The following is a 23,938-nucleotide window of genomic DNA, read 5'->3' as shown; positions in this document are numbered from 1 at the left end:
GCTCCTAAGCCGTTTTTGCAACACGGTCCTGTGCATGAAACGCACAGAATGAAAAGCAGGCAGGACATGATCACTGCAAGAAACAGGCTCTGGCAGTGAAAGCTGCTTCATGTTGGAGTGGGCTCCTCACAGCTTTCAGACGTGTGATCTGCATGTCTAATAATGAACAGATTTAGTCAATCCATCATTTCTGGCATCAGTCCCTTACCTTGAAATGCTGCAGCTGAAGTATCTGGTCCTCAAGCTGTTGTCTCTTGCCTTCTATTTCTGTCTGCCTTTTTCTTTTCTCCTGAGAGAGAAAGCGAGAGGGAGAGAGGGAGAGAGGGAGGGAGGGAGGGAGGGAGGGAGGGAGGGAGGGAAGGAGGGAAGGAGGGAGGGAGGGAGGGAGGGAGGGAGGGAGGGAGAGAGAGAAAGAGACCTCGTCAGAGAAACGGAGGCTTTCAGGGTAGCGGATTCGTAAAAGCATGTAAGCAGTCAAACACATCTGCACAGATGTCACTAGTCCCATTTCACCTGCTCCTCTGTCTGCTGGTATGCAAACAGCAGCATGCTGGGAAGATGCCAGCCCCAGACTAGCCAGTCGATCACCAGCAGGAGAAATTCTCCTTCGCTTCTCACAGTCGGAGCAGCAACAGAGTGCACAGTCCCAGAGGAGGGCAGAAACAGGCATAACAGCTGAGAGAGAAGCTAAAGGGACAAAGCCATGCTTTTGCATTTGAGACACTGGTCCAAAAGCATTGATTGCATCGTGCAATTGTGCAACAGTAAGGTGACACGAAAGCAGTAGGTGGCATCATGGAGGAAGGGAGCTGGGTTGCAGACTGTCTTTTTCCTGGGTGAAGTTGGTGGTAAGGCTTTCCTTGGGCTCAATGGAGAGAAGGTGTCTCAACCAGGTTGCATGGGATTTACCTGCAAAGCAAATGGGATGGATAACCCCCAGCTGGCTTTGTTTAATATTCAAGCCACCAGCACACACCAACAGCTGGCCCTTACTGCCTCCCAGAAGCTGGGCTGACCGATTCGCACCAAGGACAGCACGGTCATTTCCACAGCTGAGGGCTTTTACGGTCACGTTTATGAACATGCCACTTGTCTGTGCCCAGCCTGCTCCCTTCAGTAGGCAGCAGACCCTCTCAGGTGTTTCAAGAGGAGAACGACCTGCTTTTCTCCTCTGCAACACTTTCCTCTTATGAAGAATCAACTGTTTGCCTTTCATCAGTCTTCTCCACCTTGTAAGGGGTGTTACTGCTCACCCATCCCCAGCCTGGATCAGATTCACTCTCCTGGAGTTCTTTTTTCAGATTTTGCAGTTAAGACAGAAATACTGAGTAGTAAATGGAGGCAGTTGAATAAGCATGCCAGCCTCAGTTTTTACTGGAACAGAAGTTTTTATTCACTACCTGTGAAAACACATTTTTGTTACTTAAGTATTTCAGTAGCCGTAAGGTTGGGCTTGAAGACATTTGGGGATTCATTAAGCCCCCAGAGTAACTTTTTTGTCTCATTCCTAGGTGCTGTACTGATGCTCTGGAAATTCTCTGCTTTCCACAGATTTCAAACCTTCATGCCTCATCCTCAATGGGTATATGATAAGATGTTGCCTATGCAGAAATTAATTGTGCTTATACTGGACCTCAAACCAGGGCATTTTGAGTGAAAGCATTAAATTTACAAGGAAGATCAGGAAAACTTTTTTTTTTTAAAACGTCAGACTCACTAAAAAACAAAGTAAAACACGAAGCTACATAACTGTCTGGACCACTCCTGCCAAAGAGTGAGACATCAGAATGGTGATGGGAGGGCTGGAGTAATGAACCCAGAACAGTCAAAGCAGACAAATGATGCATATGTCAAGCAGTTCTGTAAGACAATGCACACTCTTACGTGCTGATTGTTTGTGTGTATCTACATCTACAACTACGCACTCCCCACTGTGAAATATGTAAGAATATTACTGCTGAACAAAAATATTCTGCTGAGGTTACTTTGGAATAAGAAAACCGGCTTTTTGGATAACTAAAATGTCACTAACTGCCTGTCTTCAGCTGAAAACTTGATGTCTCAGTGTACACACAGAAGATAGTTCGCATTTGTGTACACACAAGATTAAAAATTTATGCATGCACCTTTAAAAGTCCTTCTCTATACAAAATTGATAGTCTGTGGATCATCTCTCCTATCACTCCTCCAACCCCCATCTCCCCTTTTGCATTTTTGAATGGAACAGGATATTGGATGGCTCTTCTTCATTCTGCGATATTAACAGCATACCTTGGAGGCTGAAAAACAGAATTTGTTATTTCCTCAGATAGCTGGTCAGACATGGACTGGAATAAAGCAGCTCTAAAAGCCATTCCAGTTAATGGCCTAATAGTCTCAGAATAATGATAATTCTGCTCTTTGTGCCAAGCTGGCCAGATGACGGAATGTTTGAATTTCGCATATGTAGGCATTAACACCCCACATTGGACACTCCATAGGACAGCATAAGGCACCTACATCTTCACAGTTAACTGAACTACATTTATATGTGTTTATCTATATGTATTCTACCCTTCCTAAAAGCCTTCTCGCTAAAACACATGATGGAAATCACTACAGTACCTCCTCTGGCTGGCTGTGTCGTGCTGTATAATGGATGTGACAAGACAGCCTTATAAAACATAGATGGAAACTTCTTTTCTTTGTGAGAAAGGGAAAGCACTTAGAGTATTTTCCCTGTAGGCAGCAACACAGCAGGCACAAAAATACTTGAACTACTTACTAACTAGTGGGCTTCTGTGGAGTTAAATTGGAATATTGCTCATGTTTCCATTTCACTGGTTTTCAGTCAGCCTGACTGCATGCCTCTACCCTCTGATTTTGTACCGCAGTTATGGCTAAGTAGTATGACAGCAAAAGTACCTTTTTTTGCTCTGAAGATTACAAGAATTGCATCATTGGTAAATAGCTACCAGGGCATTTCATCTTTAGGTCACTAGATCATATGCAATTTAGGTTTCTCCCAGTCACTGAAGGTCATGACTGTGTGTTCCTGGTTTACATGGGTGTGTTCAGAAAAGGTGTGGTAGAAGACTGGACTGGCTGACAAAAATCCCACCAAAATAACCATATCAAGGGTTTTAGACATTCAGTAGATGAAGCCAGCCCCAACCTGGGAGGCAAACCACATGCTTAGACTTGAGCACTCATAAAGGCATTTTTCTGCGTTGAAGCTGGTAAATGTTCCTTATTACTCTGTTCATCTACTTACAGATGTCTTTCTTCCAAGTATGCATGATAAACTGTGAATTTACCAAGGGTCCTGGCACGAAGAAAACATAGTGCTTACTCTAAACAAGCAGGTTCACTCCAGACATCTTCAGTTAAAGTTATGTCTTCTTTTTGTTCCACAATGCAGGGAGCAATTTATCACTGCTTCAGCCAGTGGTTAATACTAATTGCCACCTCCAAGAAAGTAACCCCCAAGCGCATCCTTGAACTCCCCTGTTCAAAGATGCACAGAGCAGAAACCATAGAAGGAGGGCAGGAGCCAGGAGGATGCTCAGGCTTATATAGGATGACCAGATTTTGTACAGTTCCTTGCACCTTTTTATGGGGGTAGTGAAAACTGTCAGCTGGGATGTCAAACACACACCCACCCAGTTCCTTGAAGCTATGCTGTGGACAGTAAACTTCCCCCGCGTGTCCCGTCCCCACTCCCCACCCCCCACCCCCCACCCAGAAGTGAAGGGATTGTAGAAACTAGGTTGAAAGGAGGTGGAGAAAACAGGCACTGAAGACAGTTTTAATGTGAATGTGGTAGGTTTAAAAGAAAAAAATTGTACCTATCTGAGTTGTGCTGCTTTTGTAAAAATACAGATAGTCATCATGGATGGTTACCTTTCCAAAATGGTAGAGAAGAACATAGGTCAAATGGCAAGGTTACTCGCACCCTAAAACTGTTCAATGAAAAACGAGATTTGTACTCAGGCATTTACATGTGGATGTGCAACATGGAAACCATAATTTTATTTCCTTTTCCAAGAAGCTTGAGTTTGGAAAGAAATTACTTCTTAGCCCTAAAGATGGCCAGTGCCGCTTTCCTGTTGTTAAAATCCAAATATATCAGAGACTTGGTAAGACCCCATACACTTGGAAGAGAGTGAAATGCCAGAAGGACAAAATGAAGATCTGTAAAATCATGAGTGGGGGCATGGAGACAGCCAGTAGGCATTTACTGTTCACTCTGTCTTCCACTAGAAGACAAAAAAAAAGGCATTAGGTGAAACTGGATGGGGCAGGTTTGAAGCCAAGTCAAAGGTCTGCTGTGGAAAACCCTGTCTCACGATGCTGTGGGTGTTAGAATGTGATCAGGGTCCCAGAGGAGCCTGGGAACTGCCAGAGAGAACGAATACTGTGATGGTTACTACACAAACTGAAACTACACGTGGTTCTGGATGGTTTTAAGGATGTTTGCTAAGTTACATTTGCCCTTCTCTCATGCTCACCCTAATACTGCTGATCTTTCATTCATCAGAGAAAGAGTGCAGGACTTTTTTTTGAATAGTGTTTTACATTTGATCAAAATAACCTACAGTCAAGTATGACACTTGTCAAACTGTTCCAGTCAAAAAGCCCCAAACAACCACAAACCAACAACTACAAAAAAAACCCCCACACCAAAAAACCCCAAAACAACCCAAGAACAAACCAAAGCAAACATAAGATCTTGAAAAACCCAAGTTATATGAAATTATATTAAAATGCTTCTCTGTGACACTGGAATCACAGAATACTTCAATTTCCCATTACAAAATATTTTTGTTCTTGTTTAGAAATCGATCTGTGCAGTGTGGGAACTGATACAGAGATTATTCAGCTCACAGAATCATAACTGTCTGCAGATAAATGTGCACCTCTAAATCTGTGTAAATCTTTGGGGCAGTAAAGCCTTGGTAAAACTCTCTGCTCCCCTTGCACTGGCAGCAGCACCTGATTTCTTTGGTTTAAGGCCAGCTCAGACATGTGCAGAAAGTGCTCCATGGAGTAGCACAGAAAATAAATGCTATTTGATTGATCTCACTGGGAAAATACACACACAAATCTAATGGCAAGCTAAGGTTTATGGAAGAAGTATCCAGAAGAACACAGTGGGAAAACAAAACAAAAAAAAATCCCCAATTTAATAAAAAACTCAATAGGAATCTTGTGACCCTTGAGGAGACAAGCAGCATGACAGTAGAGGAGCTACCACTGGTAGTTTTAGTGAAGAAATTTCCCATTGGCTTCATCCTGCGTGCAAAGCAAGTGTCCAGCCCACCATGGCAGAGCAGGTGGAAGAGGGCAAGCTCCTGCCTGTCATACCAAAGCAAAACCAAATGCACTCAAAAATAGTACAGGTGGAGGAAAATTATAGTCTGCTTCAAAACAAAGAAATAGTTACAAAGATTTGTCTCCAATGAATCACGTGAATTTCTTCAGCAAGACAGTATTTTCTCCACTCTGCACAGTTGGCAGATATTATTCCCTGTTTATTTAGATGCCACAGATTTTTAGGGCAGCAAGTAAGGAAACAAATAAGCAAAAGAGCTGCTGACACCTCAGTTTTCTGTTGTTAGTTCAGGGATATCCACAACTCTGGGGAAAAAGGAGCATCTGGGTTCTGCTAATGATTTCAACCTATGGTTAGCATAATCCCAAGATATCACTTCTAATGGAAACTGAAACTTTCACCAGGGTGGTAGTTTAAATGACCAGCTTTGCTGTGGTGACTTCACATCTCTAGGCAGTGAAAGTAAATCTGTAAATTTGTTTCCTCTTTTGCAGTTCAGTAGTAATGGTTTACAGGAAAGAAAAAATTAAGAAGGAAAGCAGACTTACTTTCCCCCTTTTTTCGCCCTCTCTGCACACCCCCCCCACCTCCTCACCCCCCCCACCCCAGCCTTCATTCCCATCTGGTCAATTTATTTTCCTGTTGTGTTTAAAGTGGGAAACTCCTGACAGCAACCATCCCTACCAGTTGCAACAACGCAGCCTAGTACTGGCAGCACTTTGCAAAATCCAATTTTAAATGTTTTCTGCTGTTGTAAACAACATACAATAGAAAACATGGCATCAGCAGAGTCAGGATGCAGAATCAAAGCAGAGACACTGTTATGGCAGAAAAACACACCTCGAAGGTTGGTGGCAGGTTGCCTGCTCCTTTTGAATTGTCAATGCCTACTTTCTTTACTTGCTGCCAGTACAAGAAGGTGGAGCCCATCATCCTGCTAAAGTATATCAAACTAGATTACTGTATGCAGTGGCACGACTGTGCTTGGTGAAAATCTTGTTGTTATGGGTAGCCACACTGCCTCTGTAATTGCAAGCTAGAGGCTTGTCTGATATCGTTTCGAGTGCTAGGAAATATGTGTTGTTTCAGGTTATGGGAAATGATTCCTTCTGCAGCTCCTCTCCTATCCTACTCCCAGAAGAATCAAAGTCTGTACTTGTCTGAGATCCATTTTTTCTCTGCATTTATACCATCAACAAATTTAAGTGTAAGCTGTTGGCTTTGCTCCCTTAGGCATTTTCCTGCAAAATCTTCTGCCCCAGTCCCCTGAAACCCGTGGGCACCTTGCTAAGCTTTGTTTCACTTAAAACATGTGGCAGGGACAATTTCCCTGCATCTGTATACTGGAATCCACTTTCTGAACTTAAGGAAACTGCACTCTGTGCTGCTATGTAACATCTAAGAAACTGCTACCCTTTTTCACTTACAGTCTCCCTGTGCAGTGGGCTTATTGCTTAAAGCACAGTTTCATTATTTCAAATGTCCTCTGTGCCTTGGACCTTAGTGGCTAACATTCCTGGACCTTTTCCATACCTGAACAAGGAAAATTCGATGTTGGAAAGCTCTAGGGGTATAAGATGCTGCTGAAATGCTTTCCATGTATCTTCCATGTACCCACATATCTTATGACTAAGCTGTGGCCATTCCCATCACTCCAAGCACCCAGCAGATGGGTTATTTAGGAATGAACAAGAGGAGTTCCCAATTGCACAGGTGCAGCAGATAAATGCCTGAGGGAGCTGGTGAAACCCACCTAAAAAATAAGGGCTTGGGATTAGCTCCCTTCCTCATGATTGTTCCTTCCAGTTGTATGCACAGCAGGACGCAAGGGAGAGATTGTAGACAAAGTGAACAGTTAATGTTCACCTCCTCTCTTGTGAAACTGGTTTAAACTAGAGACTGCTGCACAGGGGTTGATTCCCATTAAATAGAGAGCTTGCCACAGCATGCAAGAAATGTCTTGGCATGTTGGTTTTGGACACAGTACAGACCTAATTCACAGATGCAGAGCATGGTGTGGGAGCAAGTAGAAGACCCTGGAAGTTATGGAAATGCTGTGTTTCTTATATATTGAACAGGCTTCTGCCAAGATGAAGGCAGAACCACTTGTAGAGAGTTGAACCCTCAGGGTGAAGAAAGAAAATGCCCTCAGGTCAGAAATACACTGGTTTTCGTTGCAACTTTGCATCCCTTTTCTCCAGTATTGAGTGTTAGAGAAGTTGTTTGCCTATGCACAAGAGCAGGGTGGTTTGAGAGAGATAAAGAGATACAGCTCCCTAAATAAACTTAAGCACTCCCAGTGAAGGAGCAAATGTTTTGGTCTGCAGCCCCTTTTCTTGCTGATTTTGTTACTTGCATGCAGAACAACAGTTTTTGCTTCGATGGTGAAAACATACTTGCAAAATTAATTTTCTCCATTTCATCCATGATGTCAAAGGATGGGCTTCTCCTGTGCTGACCTGCTAAAGCAGATAGAATAGCTTTGCATCCACATGTGCATTGCCCACAACTCAGTATTCATGTAAAAGAACTGTAATAGTCATTGCATGTGTTTGGGACATTATAGGAGGAGTTCCTCCACATGGAGCCCTGTAGGATTAACTCCTACTCAGGGCTTCTGAATATGAACATATCATGAGTGTTACAAGCCCACTGCCAATGCCATACCTGAGACTATGCAGGACAAAGCTGTTCAAGAGGAGAAAGGATCCTCTCTGGTGAAGACAACAATTTGCTAAAGGTTTATAGCGAAAACTTCAGCTGCTGTGCACACTTATAATTATAGCTCCCTGGTCACCGAATACAACCACCACAATGCACATACACAACGACCGCTTAATTAAAATCACCATGCATCTCAAACAACAAATAAAAGGATGGCACTGCTCCCAGAACAACAGCTCTTAATGAAAAGTGATGAATGCAGGAAGGAATTTCCTTTTGAAAAGCTTCCTCATTAGCATTTTCGAAAGGGGACACAATGGAAAAATGTGTCATTGAGATAATGAAGTAAAATTATTTTAGGAAAAAACATAGTTTCTCTGATATCCTATGGGGAAATTCCCACTTTGATGGAGCTGTAATTGCCATTTTGATGCAACCAAGATTTCAGAATCATAGAATCATTTAGGTTGGAAAAGACCTTTAAGATCATCAAGTCCAGCTGTTAAGCCAGGACTGCCAAGTCCATCACTAAACCATGTCCCTAAGCACTGCATTTACATGTTTTTTTAAACACTTCCAGGGATGGTGATTCCACCACCTCTCTGGGCAGCCTGTTCCAATGCTTCACCACCCTTTCAGTGAAGAAATTTTTCCTAATATCCAATCTAAACCTCCTCTGGTGCAACTTGAGGCCATTGCTTCTTGCTCTATTGCTTGTTACTTGGGAGAAGAGGCCGATCCTCCCCTGCCTACAGCCTCCTGTCAGGCAGCTGTAGAGATCGATAAGGTCCCCTCGAGCCTTCTCCTCTGCAGACTAAACAGCCCCAGTTCCCTCAGCCGTTCCTCATAAGACTTGTGCTCCAGACCCTTCACCGACCTCATTGCCTTCTCTGGACACGCTCCAGCACCTCAACATCCCTCTTGCAGTGAGGGGCCCAAAACTGAACACAGGATTCGAGGTGTGGCCTCACCAGGGCTGAGCACAGAGGAAATACCTTTACCTGCAATATCCTTTACCTGCAATAGCCTCCTTTCACCGAATGCTACTGGATCCCTGGAAGCAGTGTTTCAGTTCCTACACAACCCGTATGCATTTTTGACTAGGCAACTACCATAATGAGTCCTTGAAGTATAAAAAGGTTTAGCTGACTTTCTTTCTTTCCTCCCAAGTCTGAACTGAAACTGAACATGGGCTGAGGCCCACAGATGCTGCTTCCCTTCAGTTCTGGACAGGAATAAAGCCACACTTTCCTATGCATTTACAATTTGATCAAAGGTGTCAGGCTCTTAAATGGCTGCTGAGAGGTGACCAGGGTCACTTGATTTTGAGTATCTTTTCTGTGACATGCAACAGTGACTCAAAGAGATGTCCTACAAATGCCACTTTCCCACTCATTATTAACTCCACATTAGCACTTCTTCCAAAACTTGCCAGTTTTTACACTAATCCTGAACATGGTAAGAGCTCAGGGCCACCTGAGTCCCATAGTGATCTCTGTGGCATTTTTTTCTGGAAAGGACTCAAAAGGCTGTATGGAGTAGAGTGTTAGTACAAATAATGAAGCAGACAGATTTACTCCTTATTCTGGATAATCCTTAACACCAGTCATAAATGAGAGGCACTTGCACATCATTACCTTACATCTACCACAGCTAGCCTCCAAGAACATTTGTATAGCTTGCTAACACTGACCCAGTTCTACTGCAGCCTGAGCTAGATGGAAAATTCAGTGTCTTCATCTCTTCTTCTAGAAAATTATTATTTTTTTCCTAAAATAAGGTGGAGTTTTCTAGATATATTGTGTAGAACAAACACTGAAACTTCTCTTTTCTCTAGAACCCAGAAAAATTCTGAAAGAAGTTACTTTAATCAACTTTTTTTTTTCTGTATTTCTCTTAAAAATGTATTTCAGTTAAAGAGTGTAAAGCAGACCTTGATCTAAGTTCTCCTTCATAAAAATACACAACAAGGAGTTTTCTTTAGGCTGAGTAGACTATTTGTAGAAAACTAGTTCATTAACTCTCCTTGCTCTCCTGTTGCCAGTAACTGGCCTTGGTTTAAATCCATGTTGTTCAATGTACATCCTGTCACTGCTCTAAAAAGGAGAAAGACAGGATTTGGTTGGTACAGACTTAATTTAATCACATTTCCACAGCTCCAAAGAAAAGCATGTGTTTCTTTTTCACCCTCATGCCTCATACACTCCTTAACTATCTCTTCATGCTGCCAAACAGGACATTGGGGAAACATCTCTGATTGCAGCAAGATGTTGAATGTGCAAAGAAACACCTGTACAACACTGACGTTGACCTACAAAGCAGGTGCTGATCATAACATTATGATAATCATTGAGGGTTTTCTAACTCTTGTGTTAAGAAACGAAAAATAAATTACTAATATTTCAATGCAAGGCATCAAAGCTGCAGCTGTGATTCCTTATTCTGTTTTCCCCATAAACAAGTGAAGATTTCTATGCATTATTTTTTACTTGGTGAGAACTTAGATTGGAATCGCCAAGACTTTGATTTTAGCAGAATTTGTTTTCCCTCTTTATCCAGTTTATTGCACACATGACAGACATCTTCACTTCAATAAACTTCCCCAGGACACAACATACGAAGCCTGAAGAAGACACTGGATTTTCTGCAGTGGAAAGGGAACAAATTGGTCTGGCTGGTCAGCATGGAGCAATGGCCAGGACCTGTAGGGATGACAGTGGTGTTAATTTTGGTACTTGAATCATATCCAGGTTTTTGCTTGCTAGTGGTAGAAAATACCTAAATGAAGGAATTAATACTTAAGAGTTGGGCTTTGTGTTTTAATCCTTACAGCCTAGCTGAATTAGCCAATTATTTCAGAGACTCAGTGCCTCACATCAAAATGTTTTTACTGAGGCTTCCTCCCTTAGCTTGTGAGCTTGGCAGCTTGCCTGCTGACATGGAGGCTTTTGGCACTGACCTGCGTGGCAACATGCTGGATCTCCTGGTGTCACAGGACTGTGCTTAGCAGCTGTAATGTACGTGGCTCCTCTGGTGCTGAAAAGCATTTCTTGTCATTTGAGAGGTAAAGTTACTAGCTCAAAACCCTTTCTTTAAGCTTTTGTCTAATGTTGATAGTGAGCTAAGGATACTCACATTGTCTAGATGCTCAGGTATCTGCCAACATAAGTTGTAGTTGCTGGTGTGTTTGAGTCCTAACCTCTATATTCAGGAAGGGAAAGACTGCCTTGTTTCACACTAAAAGAAAGAGGGGGAGAATCTTCTGTACAAGCACAGACACATGCAACTGAGAGCCTGAGACTTGCCACCCTCCATTCTGGCAGTGTCCTTCCAGACTGGTGATGCTAACGAGATGATACACCAGTTGACAAATCACCATTCTGGGTAAGTTTCCCTTTCTTTCTGAAGAGGCCATAAGGGGTTGGGTTGCTCTTGCTTTTTGACTAGCCTTGAAGATCTCATACTTTTATACCTTGTGAAGACCCACACAGATCTGAGAGGGCACCAGTGCCCCTCTTCATTTAGGGGGCAACTCCCTGCTGAGTCCCAGACCCCAATGGGGCTGCTGGACATGCCATCCCTGCTTCCTCTCCAGTTCATCAGCAGAGTGATGTTGTTCCAACATGACACCGTAGAAACAACAGAGAACATAAATGATGAATTTGATTGTGACTGAGAGGGTGGATACATCTACATGCTTGGAGAAAAGCATGCTTACTATGTGATTTAGATATGTTAAAAATCCTACCCAGCCTTGGCAACTTGCCTACGCAAGACATAAAAGAACTGGCTTCATCTCCAACCAGTTTACATCTGGAAAGCTTATTTAATTTGACAGGTGGAGGATCACATGCCACAACACTGAACCTTAGCAGTATGTGGGAGGTATTACTGCTATGTCATTCCTTTAGATCAGGCATCCCAATCCTTTCATTGTGAATAAGAACGGTTGGGTCACTATGTTATGGATTGCACAACAAATTAATCTGCCAACCTTCTCCCCGAGCCATCAAAGGCAGTCACCACCCTGGGTCCTGGTAACACGAACAGACCCCACAGCAGTTTCTCACGACCAGCGTGTCACCTTAAATAAAGAGGAATGGATAAGCACACAAAGCCTGTGACATGCATGTTTGGCTCTGCAGGGACGAGTCAGCTGCAGATCCTCAAAGCAGGGTGCTCACACGTGCAGGTCACAGTGGCTTTGGGCAGGATGGAGAGGAGTGCACAGTGTCAGTCTGCTACACTGATGGAGGTGACCCAGGGCACTGCAACAAGAAAACAGTCTCGATCTGACTGCTTTACTGCTTGGGTCCAGAACCCAGATCCATTTATAGATGGGAAAATTTCTGCCATGTCATCAAAGGTTCCCCCCCTTCACAAAACTGCCTACATTCCTCTATGATTTGCATCCCTGCTGTGAGGTGCATCTGGGAATTCGCAGCTTCAAGGTCATCTGAGCAAGCCATACAGCTGCTGTGTGGTTTGTGCAGTTTTGTCTGCACAGGTGCTCAGGGTGCGTGGGGACTTGAAAAATTTGGATGAATTTCGCACTTAGCTGACACACCTGACAAGTTTATAAAACTGTGAACCATTTGAAAAGCTTCATAAATGCAGCATACATCATACAGCAACGTAAAAAAAAAAAAACCACAAACCAAACATGCAGATACCAGAAGAAGATTCAGGGATGTGGATTGATTCCTGCCTCCTCCTGCCTGCCTCCTCCGGTCAGATCAATGTGGACTCTTCTCCTGAACCTCAACAAGATGACTTGTGGGTACTGCTTTACTGCTTCTGTGCAACTCCTCTGTCTTTGCCTGGGTCTCTTGTAGATCCCTGTGCAAAGCAGGTCTTATATTTTTATAACCTCAGATTTTGAAACAGCTCCTATCCATCTTCAATGGGGTATTTCTGTTAGTTTTGCTCTTCTGTTAGCTTGAAAATGTATCTCTGCAGCAATTCCTTCCAAGAAGGTGAAGGAGGGAGGGGATACACCTGCAGATAGGTCCCTTCCCAAAAAGTCATATTCTTTCATCCTCCTATAGTTACTCCATCCTGACATATAAGACACATTATCTTGCACACCTGAGTTTCCTCAAAGAAGGTCAGATCCTTCTCTGAGGTTTCTCCAGGAGGTTTATCACCCTTGCTTCAGGCTTAATCTTTTTAAGATGGGTAGCTTAGTCACCTCTAGGATTTAGGTGATGTAAAGTCAGCTGTTGTGTTCAACCTGTTGCTCTGGATGTCCCTGAAGGAGCCCCTGGTGAAAGACCTGTTTTCATTCAGATCTGTGTGAAATGTGTATTTCTCTTCACTCAGCTGCTGGATTAAGGTGCAAAATACAGCTTCTGGGCAGGTTGCAGTATTTTGTATGGTTTGTACGTTCTGGTCTGCTGCAGGAGCTGGTAGAAGTGAAGGTCTGATCTCCTAAGCTGGCTGTGCCATTGAAGCCATAGTGCAGCAGAACAGCAGGCTCTGAGGAGTGTACCCCACCACCTCTCCCTGCAGCCTCTCTTCAGCCTGAAAGACAACCAGAAGGGATATCTCTGACCTTTTAAATGGAAAGCCCTTAAGAAACATGCTTAAAAGGCAAAAGCTGTTGACGGATGTTGGCCAAAAGAGATGGAAAACACCACATAAATTCAAGCACCTACCTCTCATATTCTAGCTTAAGGTCACTTTTTCACTGAACTCAACACTGTATTTGCTGCATGCTAAACTAAATCAACACCATCATGTATGATCTTTGCATTTAACAGCATGGTAATAATTTTGGTGAGTAAAAAGCTACTTTGCTTTATAGTCTACACTTAATGGGATCTGCCCTTGGTGACCAGACTGCTCCACAGTTTCTGAGGTGATGCTGGCTTTGACTTAGTAGAGTTGACTCTGCCAGATTATGGAACAGATATATATTTTCTGCAAATATATACTTCCTGGACATGTTACTGGCACACCTCCTCAAAGATACTCTATCCCATTGGTACAGTGTTCATATTGTCTCTTTTCTCAGCTAGAGGTAAAGGAAAAAGGACAGAGGTAGAGAGACACAGCTTCCCAACCTACCTAACAGAGGACATTGGCCAGAGTAAGGTGAGAATCTTTTTATTTGTTTCAAGCTAACAAAAAAACAGCTTTGTTGAGAAACACCCAATGTTTTTTCTGTTTTTCATCTTTTCACATTTTCAAGAAAACTGCTGGCTCTCCATTAAACTACTTACATCGTCCACACAAAGCTAATTACTGTTTAATGACTGTGCTGCTACCTGAAAAGCTGGATCATTGCAGAGCCCTAATGGGAGCCCTAATTACAGGCTTGGGCATGATGTTGCACACAACGGACTTATATGTCTTTGTGGGGATCTGCAGGAGGGAATGTAAAACCAACACTTCTGTTCTACTAAGAAAAGACATACCCAATGTTTTTCCAGGGATGACAGGAGAGTATAGCTGAGTGATGGGACTTTTTTTCCAGGTAGAGAAGAGAGGATGAAAAATCCCCTTCCTCTGTGCATTGGCATTTGTATGATATGTAATTCACTTACTGCTCACAATGAAGAAATCTGAGGGAGGTTTTTCTCAGAGGTCTGAATGTTTGTGGACCACTTGTCCCCCACAGGGAGAGGCTGCTCATCTCCGTACAAAAGACAATTCCCACAGCTCAGGTTATCATTACACTTGGCTCAACTTCCCACAGAGGAGGGGACCAAATAGTTAAAACAGGGAATAGACTTAAAAGCTTCAGTAAGGTCAGGTTAGAAAGGTATTTTATTTTTTTGCTCATAGAAAGTCTGGCAAATCAGGCTTGGGATCTGGACAGTGTATGGAGTTTTAAAATATTAACTTATTGTAAGGTCATTTAAAAAGATAAAAGTATCTCCATCTTTTACGCATGTATTATATCTATGAAGGGTGAAACACAACCTTATCTGCAAGGAACAGCATAGCATTGTGCATCTCCAAAGGCAGACCCGGAGTCATGGCTCCTGGAATCAGAATTTCAGTTTCCTATCTTAGGAGCTCAAATGCTCCCACTGATTCCCCTTTAGAGCTGGTGGCCTCTTTGGGTCTCTAAATCTATGGCAGAGACAGCAATACCCACTCGATCTTGATGAGGCCTCCAACTGCTCTGCCAACAGAGATCAGAAACCTTATTTAGTCTGCAAGTCCCTCATGGCATATACAGTCTCTCTGTTCTTTATTTGCACAATATCTAACATCAAGAGTTACCAGTTCCTTCTTGGGGTTGTTATGTTATGACAGCGACAGTCTTGCAGTCAGACGTAGCCACTGTGCACAAAAGTTCTGTGCAAACCGAATGGATTCCCAGATTCTGAGCCCAGATGGATCAAAACCTGACACTGAATTTTTGTGGCTCAGATCTTGCAGAGATGTAGCATTGTTTCTCCAGGAAGAAACAACCAGAACGTACTGAGCTTTTCCTCCTATCTCATTTCAGTATGTGAGTACAAGCACAGTGGAAACTCAAGGAAGAGCACATAGTCTTTGTCATTAAACCCTAACTGCATTCAGCAGTGGATGGACAGTGATGAAATCAGGTTATTTTCTGTGAGGGGAAAAGATTTCTGAAATGGTGGCTCATAAGATCAGGTAAAACCAGTTTTCCAGAAAGACCTGCTCATGATTTCTAACTTGTTGATATGATTCAAGATTTGCTGTGTTGAAGGACATTAGTTTGAAGCCCTATCGAGCTCTAACAGTATAAGTGTTAAATAAAACAGTAGTACTGTAAATATATTATCACTGGGATTGTCAAATGACTTCAGCCATTGTCTTTAATATAAACAGAATGAGGTCACTGTTTGCACATCTGCAGTGCATGCACTTCCAATGCAGCAGAATAAACTTTACAGACTACATCACTCATCTGGCAAGCATCTGCCTGCTGTACCCCTGAAATCATCTGCAATCTACTTTTGATGAGGGTCAGCTTGCTTGCAAACTTACCCCTCTGTGCAGCCCCTAGAAACAACAGATTTTCCTCAACTGCAGACTATAGTCACAGCAACTAAAACGTTAAAACCAACAAGCTGCAAAACTAACTACATATCACAAAGAAAAGAGGGCACAGCAGTAAGATTTTACAGCAGGCCGTTCTGCTTGACAGAGCATGCACACTGCCACTAAAATCAAATCATTGCAAGACTGCTGGTAGTGATGCTACTGAATTACGAGCTTTCTGTTTTTGAAATGCTGGGAGTTGCCTAGGTATCCCTCCACTCAAGCAAAGACCGATTTACAGAAGTGCTCCGGGATGAAGACAGTTCACGATGAGTTCACTGTTGAGCAAGTTGCTCTGTGAGGTGAATGATGCAACCTGAAAGCAAGGTGCTATTGATCAGTACAAGCCACTCTGTCTGTGCTCTCCACAGTCCCCTGAAAATCAAATGTACAAAATTCCTTGTTGCCAAGAAGGGATGGAGACAGGGAGACTCTGTGTCACCTTTTTTGTCAGCAGAAAGCCTACAACATCTTATAAGATGGAATCCCCATGAGCATGGTGAGGGGATGGAATGTGCTGGTAACAATCAGTAATATCAAAAACATTTTCAAAATATTTGTGTCTGGAGTGGCAAATTGGTGGATTCCACTAGAGAAGAAAGTGTTTCACCTGCAGGTGCCCACACTTTCCAAGTCTGGGTTCGTGGGAAGAAAAAGACCTGACCCTGTGCCACCCTCCAAAAAATGCCAGACTCAAACCCCTTTCCATCTAGCTTTTGCTAGTGAAAACAAAACCAAAGTCATCATTTTCCCCTGCTAGTGTCATGTAGGGCAAAATGCAGTTTGTAATTTAGGCTAATACTAAACCACCTGAAAGGAGAGCCTGGAGAGGGCAAGAGTGTTGAGTTTACTTTTGCCAGGTGGTAGAAGAACTGTAAGCATCATAGTATCTAGAGGGTCCTTGTGGAGATGTTTCTACACAGAATCTGGCTCATGCTTCTGCTCTGGGAAAGAAAATATGACTTAAACTTCTTCCTGCTCATCTTAGAAGGAAGATTTTCAATCAAAGTTTAGGAAACTGGTGCCTTCAGGCCTGAGATCTGCTCTGCTCTGTACTGTGGTAAGCACCAGTTCAGCAACACTACTGAAGACCAACAAGACCTTTCTGAGAACATTTCTTTGGGCCCAAACAACACTCCCTTATATGACTTCTTCCTCCAGAACCTGTTAATCTTAGTTCCCATGGTCCTTGCTTGTTAAAAAAAAGGTAATTGTTTAGTGTAACTCTGCAATGCACATATTCAGTCAATCATTTGACTGTAACAACTCTGCAGAAAAGTTACAGGCAGCTGAAACACAACATGGTCTTGCTTGGCCACCCGCAGAATATGTAGTTTGATCCCCATAATCTTTTCTCCTTTTCTTCAGGAGCTTCTACTTCAATGGCAGAAAGCCAAGGGAGAATCCAGAGCAATGCAACACAACACTTTGTTATTACTGGCTCCTTTGCCTCAGTCTTCTGGGCATGAATTACAGGCGATTATCTTGGCACAGTGGCTGGTTTTGTGGACCTCATGCCACTTCTCTGGAGCAGGAGTATACTCCATAGCACAGCTGGTCATTTAGCTCTAGATGACACCTTGCTAGGCTGTTGTGACATTGTCAGAACAGAAAGTGCTTGAGAAGTCTGTACTTTTTTTGCACAAGTTATTCATGCCTTGGGAAGTTGTAAAAGGTGAGAAAAGCTGCTGGGAACCGTGCTGAACTTTTCGTCACACAGCAGTATAACTGGAGGGAAATACCCAGACACATAAACAGTACACAGAATTTGAGCTCTAAAGGGGAATCAGTGGGAGCATTTGAGCTCCTAAGATAGGAAACTGAAATTCTGATTCCGGGAGCCATGACTCCGGGTCTACCTTTGGAGATGCACAATGCTATGCTGTTCCTTGCAGATAAGGTTGTGTTTCACCCTTCATAGATATAATACATGTGTAAAAGCAACAAGCATGATTTCTTCTGATCCTTCCCCTCATGATTATTCTTTAGGAGCTGATGTAGTTAACTAGGTTGGAGTATAAAATTATGATCCATAGTCTGCTTCCTGCTGTTGGTTTAGCGCTTGTACTATTTTTAGCACTCTTCTGAGAACTGGAAATGTGTTTTGATAAAGAAACCATCTTCTAGGCAGGGCCACAAATAGTGAATCAGCCTATTCATATTAATGTCATGAGAATCATCATATCCAAGCCAGTGCAGGGCAAAAGGTGCCTGTAATGCATGTTTTCTGTTTGTTACCAACAATTTATTCTGTTTGTGTACGGACTAGATTCTGAGGGTGTTCATACCCACACTTTAATCCCATTGCCAGGGTTTATGCCTCAGGTCTATACTTCACTGGAAGATGGCTGTTTGTTTTCCTGTAGCTAGCTATGGTCAGAGATGAGTCGTCTATAGCTCATGTGGCTAACTGGAAAGGCATTTTGTGAAATGCAATTTGCAGCAGCAATATCAAAGAAAATTTCCACAGGCAAAAGATCCTGATGCTCTGCTCAGCATAACAGGTGCCTATTTTGTGTTAGGTTATTTGTGTTTGAGGTCCTTCAAGTTTTGGAAATGGTAAGATGGGTAATATAAAAACACTTTCATGAGCAAAATGTTCTGTATAGACAAGAAAGGCTGGCAGATATGCTTGGATTACAAACATCTATTTTACAGCTCACATCTCAAAATAATATTATTCCTGAACCTACCCCTCCTCTTAGTCTTCAGACAACCCCCTAGCCTCATAAAACTTCCTAACAGAAGAAAAATTCCCATAGACAAACACACATTGCCATTGAAGAAAAGCATATAAAAACAGCAAATGAAAAAATTACCAGGATATGGCAAATTTCACAGAACCTGTCAATTTTCCCAGTGGCCCACACGGTAATTCCTTTATTTACACTGAAATTCAGTTCTGGTATTTGTCTGAGTAACGCAACTCACAGCAGCAGGTCATACGTAGCCAGAAGTTTACTACTTCCTTTTCCCTTACCAGAATAAGGTCTTGTCTGTTTTTATTCCAGCAGTATCAGCTGGCCCAGTAAACTTTGCCTCATTTCCTTCTGATCTGTGGATGTATGTGTATGTGTTCCTAAATAGAGACATAGAAGCTGTCAGAAAAGTCCTTTTGCTGACTTGCAGAATTACTGTCCACCTATAAAATGCTGCAGTATCAGCTTTCTTCCTTTTTCATATGGGCATAATTACTCTCTGATAATCTGCTTTAAATGCTGAGAAAAACGACTAATAGTCTGCAATGTAAGACAACTGTGCTGACTTCTGAGCACCCATCTTTGTTCAGAAACCACTGAACTAACACTAAACACAGCCAAGGACTGAATCCCTTTTTGCAAATGGGCCTGCACTCATAGTGTTTAAAATAATAATAATAATAATAATAATAATAATAAAAAATAATAATAATAATAATAATAATTAATAATAATAATAATAATAATAATAATAATAATAATAATAATAATAATAATAATAATAATAATAATAAAGGAACCTCTCAAAAATTCAAGGCTTTCACTTTTTTGATCATACATTTTCAGCATGGCCCTACTTTGGCTGAAAATGCAGTGCATTAGTGTTCCCTGAGGACACCAACACTGAAGTACCCTATGGCATTCTTTACAGGCCACTGGATGGCGCTAGCATACAAATACTGCTGCCAGCCCAGCTTTTGTTTGGCCAAGAAAAAAACCTTGTTTTTTTAAAAAACACTCAAAACGACAGCCCCTTGGCAGCCTCAACGCTATTTCCATCTCTGACGAAATTGCACAGGTCAAAGGAAAAGTGACACAAACCACTGCAAAATACGTCACTTGGTTTACAATATCTGTACCTCAGGAATTTGGGCTGCACCAAATCTCTTGGATTTTATGGCCATAATGCTGTACTTGAAGAGTCATTTAAGAAATGGATTAATTTTGCTGTATGTTGGATGGATGCAGCTCCGTATGCATTGGGTTAGGGGAGCAGGGAAGAAACGAAAGCAGTATGCCACTGTCTTCTTTTGATCCATGCATTAGAAATGATCCACCTGCTCCTGCTATATTAGTACTTCTATCAAACCCTGTAGGTTTTTTGTAAGCAAAGATGACATTGGAATGTGGGGGAAATTATGCTGGACTGAAGTGAGAGCAGGAGCCTGCTGCTACCCATGCTCAAAATGGTGTTGATGGAGACGCTCACAGCAAATCTTCTCACTAGCATTTGTAGAATCACGCTCTATACTTTTATTTCAGTATCTTGCATTAGCAAAGGTGCTTGTTGTCTGACTGAGCTCTGTCCTTGATTTAGGGATAAATCGGGAAATGTAGATATTTTTTTTCCCCTGCAGCATTGAAGATACTCTGGAGATGCTAGAACTGGGACATCTCCCTTCAATGATCAATACAGCATCTCTAGGGGGCTGGTGGAAATTATTTTAAACGTGGAGTCTGCAGAGCAGTCATGGCAGACTGGCAAACTCTCTTCAGTACGTCAACAGACCAGGGCCTCTGCCAAGTGCTTAAAGCTCTGGGAAAAATCCATTCTTTCCAGCGAAACTGCAGCCAGGGCAGCAACACGCCACCCTTTTGCACCCACTCAACAGGAGTCATTCTTCACTTGATATGACAAATAGGGAAAGCTGCCTTACATTTAATATTCTTCGGATAAATGCTAAGTCCCGGTGAATGGCATGTTTCAGAGTGTGAAACTGTCTTTTAGCTACTACTTTGCTTGTAAAGATCCAAAAGTAGGGGGAGAAGGAGAAAGAAGGAAGGGTGAAAGAAAAGATGGTAAATAACAGTTGAATCAGACAAAAGAGCTCTGTTTCTGAGTGCAAATGAAGCACAGCTGGTTTACAGCTGCACTGTATTCCCCTAGAAGGTATGGCACTGCTGAAATGCAATAATGCTTTCATTACCATCAGGATGGTACAACAGACTGGATGGACTGAATGGCCCTTTTCTCCAATGCCCATAAAAATGATAATAAACCCCCCATTAGTTCCCTGCAGCCATGTGCATCCCAAGACAGGCTGTCACGTGGAAGATGGTAGGCAGAGTGCTGCTTTGCTTTCAAGGGATGCACAAGCCAAAGGTGTAGAGGAACACCCCAAAACCTGATTTTGAGGAGTGACCAGAAGCATTTCAGACAGGTATTTGGAGGCAAATACGAGGATATAAAAGCCTGCTGCAAAGAACCTGGAACTAATGACAAGCTTCCCTTGACTTTGGTGGGCTTGCCTTCCAAGCCTAGTCTTCCAATCATTTTCTTAAGCTCAGGACAGCAAAGACCGGCTCTCTACTTTTTTCATCTCTACCTTCTTCCTTTCCCACCTGACGAATAACTGAATGAGCCTCCCGAAGGCTGCACATCGATTTCATCCTTGCCCTTCTCTCTTGCTCTCTTTTCTTGGCCCACATATTTGTGTCAATGCCTCTGTTTGTCATTTCCTCCTTCCTTTAATTATACTCGGAATTTGCTGGGATAAGACGTGATGATTATGTGTTCAAAAGCTTTTAACAACAAGAACCCTGCTGCTTGTCTGCCCCACTTAAGGAAGCTCCTGCACATTGTGTGAGTCCATCTGGCCTCCCTGAGGTAAGTAAGTGTCTAGCCGCTGCTGAAAATGAGGCCATGGTCTGTAAGTTGCAGTGGCATCAAACCTGAAAACAAGCTCCCTGTGCATGTTGTCTAAGATGACAGATGAAAAATGGTAATATTTATTGAGCAGTAACTACTTCTGAGACGCAAAAATCATTGCTTCTGCAACAGAAGTAGCAGAGAATTTTTAACTTTTGCATCAAATTGAAGTCTGGAGGCTCCTCCTTTGAGCTATTTGGCCTTTAGCACTATTCCTGATGTGATACAGTAGTCTCTCTCTAAAAGGGCTCAATAAGACAAGTTCTATCCGCTATAAAAAGCTTCAGAAAGCACTGAATGTAATTTTTTCCCCACCAGGAGTACATCATGAGCCACTTCAAGCACGGATGTCAACAGCTCCTTTGTTGCATTCCTCCCAGAAGACTCAAAGCTGGGAAAAGTCAAAAGCACCAGCTTCCTCCTTCTGAAGTTGTGCAAGAGCCTTTGAGGTTTTGCTATTAGCAGCCTACTTTTGCAAACTGTTTATTGCAAGGAACATTCATTCCCCAAGTTAAGGTCAACCAGGGGTTTACTTAAGGCAGCTGAGCCGTTGCCATCTCTGCTGTGAGGGCCTGGAGGGAGACGTGACTCTGAGATTGCTGTCATGGGCATGTGCTGGAGATGTGGCACAAATCCAAAATCTAACTCAGAGCATTGTAGTGCCAAGGGAAGATCATGTTTGACTCCAAAGATAAACAATTGCTTTCTGATAATTTCCAAGGGCAGGATAGCCATCTCTATGACCCCCTAAGCTCATCAGGGAAATAGTTGGTTTATCTTCCAATAGGAAGAAGTTAACGCATGTGCTAGTAAGTTATATACTTAAAAGATGAACTTGAAGGCTTTTTTCTCCATGCCTTTCACACAGTATGGCTGTGTGAGCAGCACAGCATGTGACAGCAAAACTTTTCAGGTAGACATTGTGATTTCTGCCACAGGCAGATTTGGAGACTTCCCTGAAAACAGACCTTTTAAACTAAATTAGTTGACTAAGGAACAATGAAAAACCCATTTGCCCACCTCAGTTTCTTCATAAATGAAAACATATAATGAGATTTCTTTAATGTAATTTCTCTATAGCTAGGAATTTAACTGACACAGAGCTGGAGTTTTCTGCATTAGGGGAATGTATGGACAATATAGATAGCGGCATTAGGGATAGTCATATGGAAGCAGAAAGGCTTGAACTACTCTGTAGGCTGACAAAACCAGCAGGTTTTGCAGGGTTGTCATACAGAGAAGTTGTCTGACATCTACCTGTGTGTGAAACACATTTCCCTATAAATAATAACCACAAAGCACTTGATGCTGCCCAGCTTAAGTCCCAAGTCTTAAAAATGGCAATAAAACAATGCAGCTACTGCAAAGACAGAGTATCTTCTAATTTTCTGTATTAAGCTTCCTCCACTGGTTCATCTTTGCAAATAATTTCCAGCAATGAATCACAAAACAAGTCTGTGGCACATTATCTTTTGCTTTCTAGGTGTTCCAGTCAAACTAACAATTGACTCTGTCCACTTTCTTTTCTCTTGCTAAGTTTTATTATTTGGGGAAGTCTTCACTTTATGTTGGGTAAAGGTACTCATGAAGAGGAATGGTGGATGCACAAATCTTCTGGCAATCATTTGAACTCCATTTTATACACAGAGGTACTGATAGCATCCCCAGAGCAATGAAAGAAAATACTTTCTCCCTTTATATTTAACAAGCTTGTCATGTCTGTTTAATCTTTTAAACTTATTATCTAGGAACAAATGTTATCTATTAAGAAATCTAATGTTTAAAATAAAATTTGTCAGAATTTTTCATAAAGGTTCATGCAATAAATGCAGAACATTCTAGATACATTTTGCACAAGGCTCATAGGCCTAGGGACCTCAGTTCTCACCTTCCAAAGCAACTTCCAGCCACTTAGGATCTATGTCTCAGTGCAAATGAAGGCACAGGCACATACCTGCTGTTCAAAGGACTTCAAAGTTACAGGAAATTGCTACCATCCAGCTGCTTGTAACTGCCTTCTTACCAGAAGCTACATTGTTCTGCAGCAATGTTTCTGCTCTGAAGCATCTGCTTCGGTGCAAGGTCAGCCACATTAGTTTAAGTGCAGGAGACAGGTTTTCTGCTAACTGTGGAGCCTCTACCAAACCATGGTGCAGCATCTGAGTGTTGTCACCTCCTCAGGGCTGCAGCTGGGTCCAAAGCACCTGACTATATGCCTTTGCTTTTACAAACTTTAGTTGCATCTGCGTAACAGGACTAATACACAAGGTATTCTTGAAAATGCTGATCATAATTCAATCCCACCGC

The 23,938-nt window shown here is 42.4% G+C and overlaps 1 protein-coding gene across 4 annotated transcripts in view; it reads right to left on the bottom strand.

The window, feature by feature from the left end:
- PALM2AKAP2 (PALM2 and AKAP2 fusion) overlaps window positions 1-23,938 on the bottom strand; it is a 271,951-nt gene that overhangs the window by 224,188 nt on the left and 23,825 nt on the right. For all 4 annotated transcript variants that reach the window (XM_040579708.1, XM_040579712.1, XM_040579711.1 and 1 more), the window contains exon 2: window positions 209-289. In XM_040579708.1, coding sequence (XP_040435642.1) covers window positions 209-289 — 81 coding nt within the window. The remainder of the gene's footprint in view (window positions 1-208; window positions 290-23,938) is intronic.

The sequence above is a fragment of the Falco naumanni genome, chromosome Z, assembly GCF_017639655.2.
Source record: "Falco naumanni isolate bFalNau1 chromosome Z, bFalNau1.pat, whole genome shotgun sequence".
Classification (NCBI taxonomy): Eukaryota; Metazoa; Chordata; class Aves; order Falconiformes; family Falconidae; genus Falco; species Falco naumanni.
The sequence above is the reverse complement of the archived record's forward strand: the minus strand, read 5'-3'. Positions and strand labels throughout refer to the sequence as shown.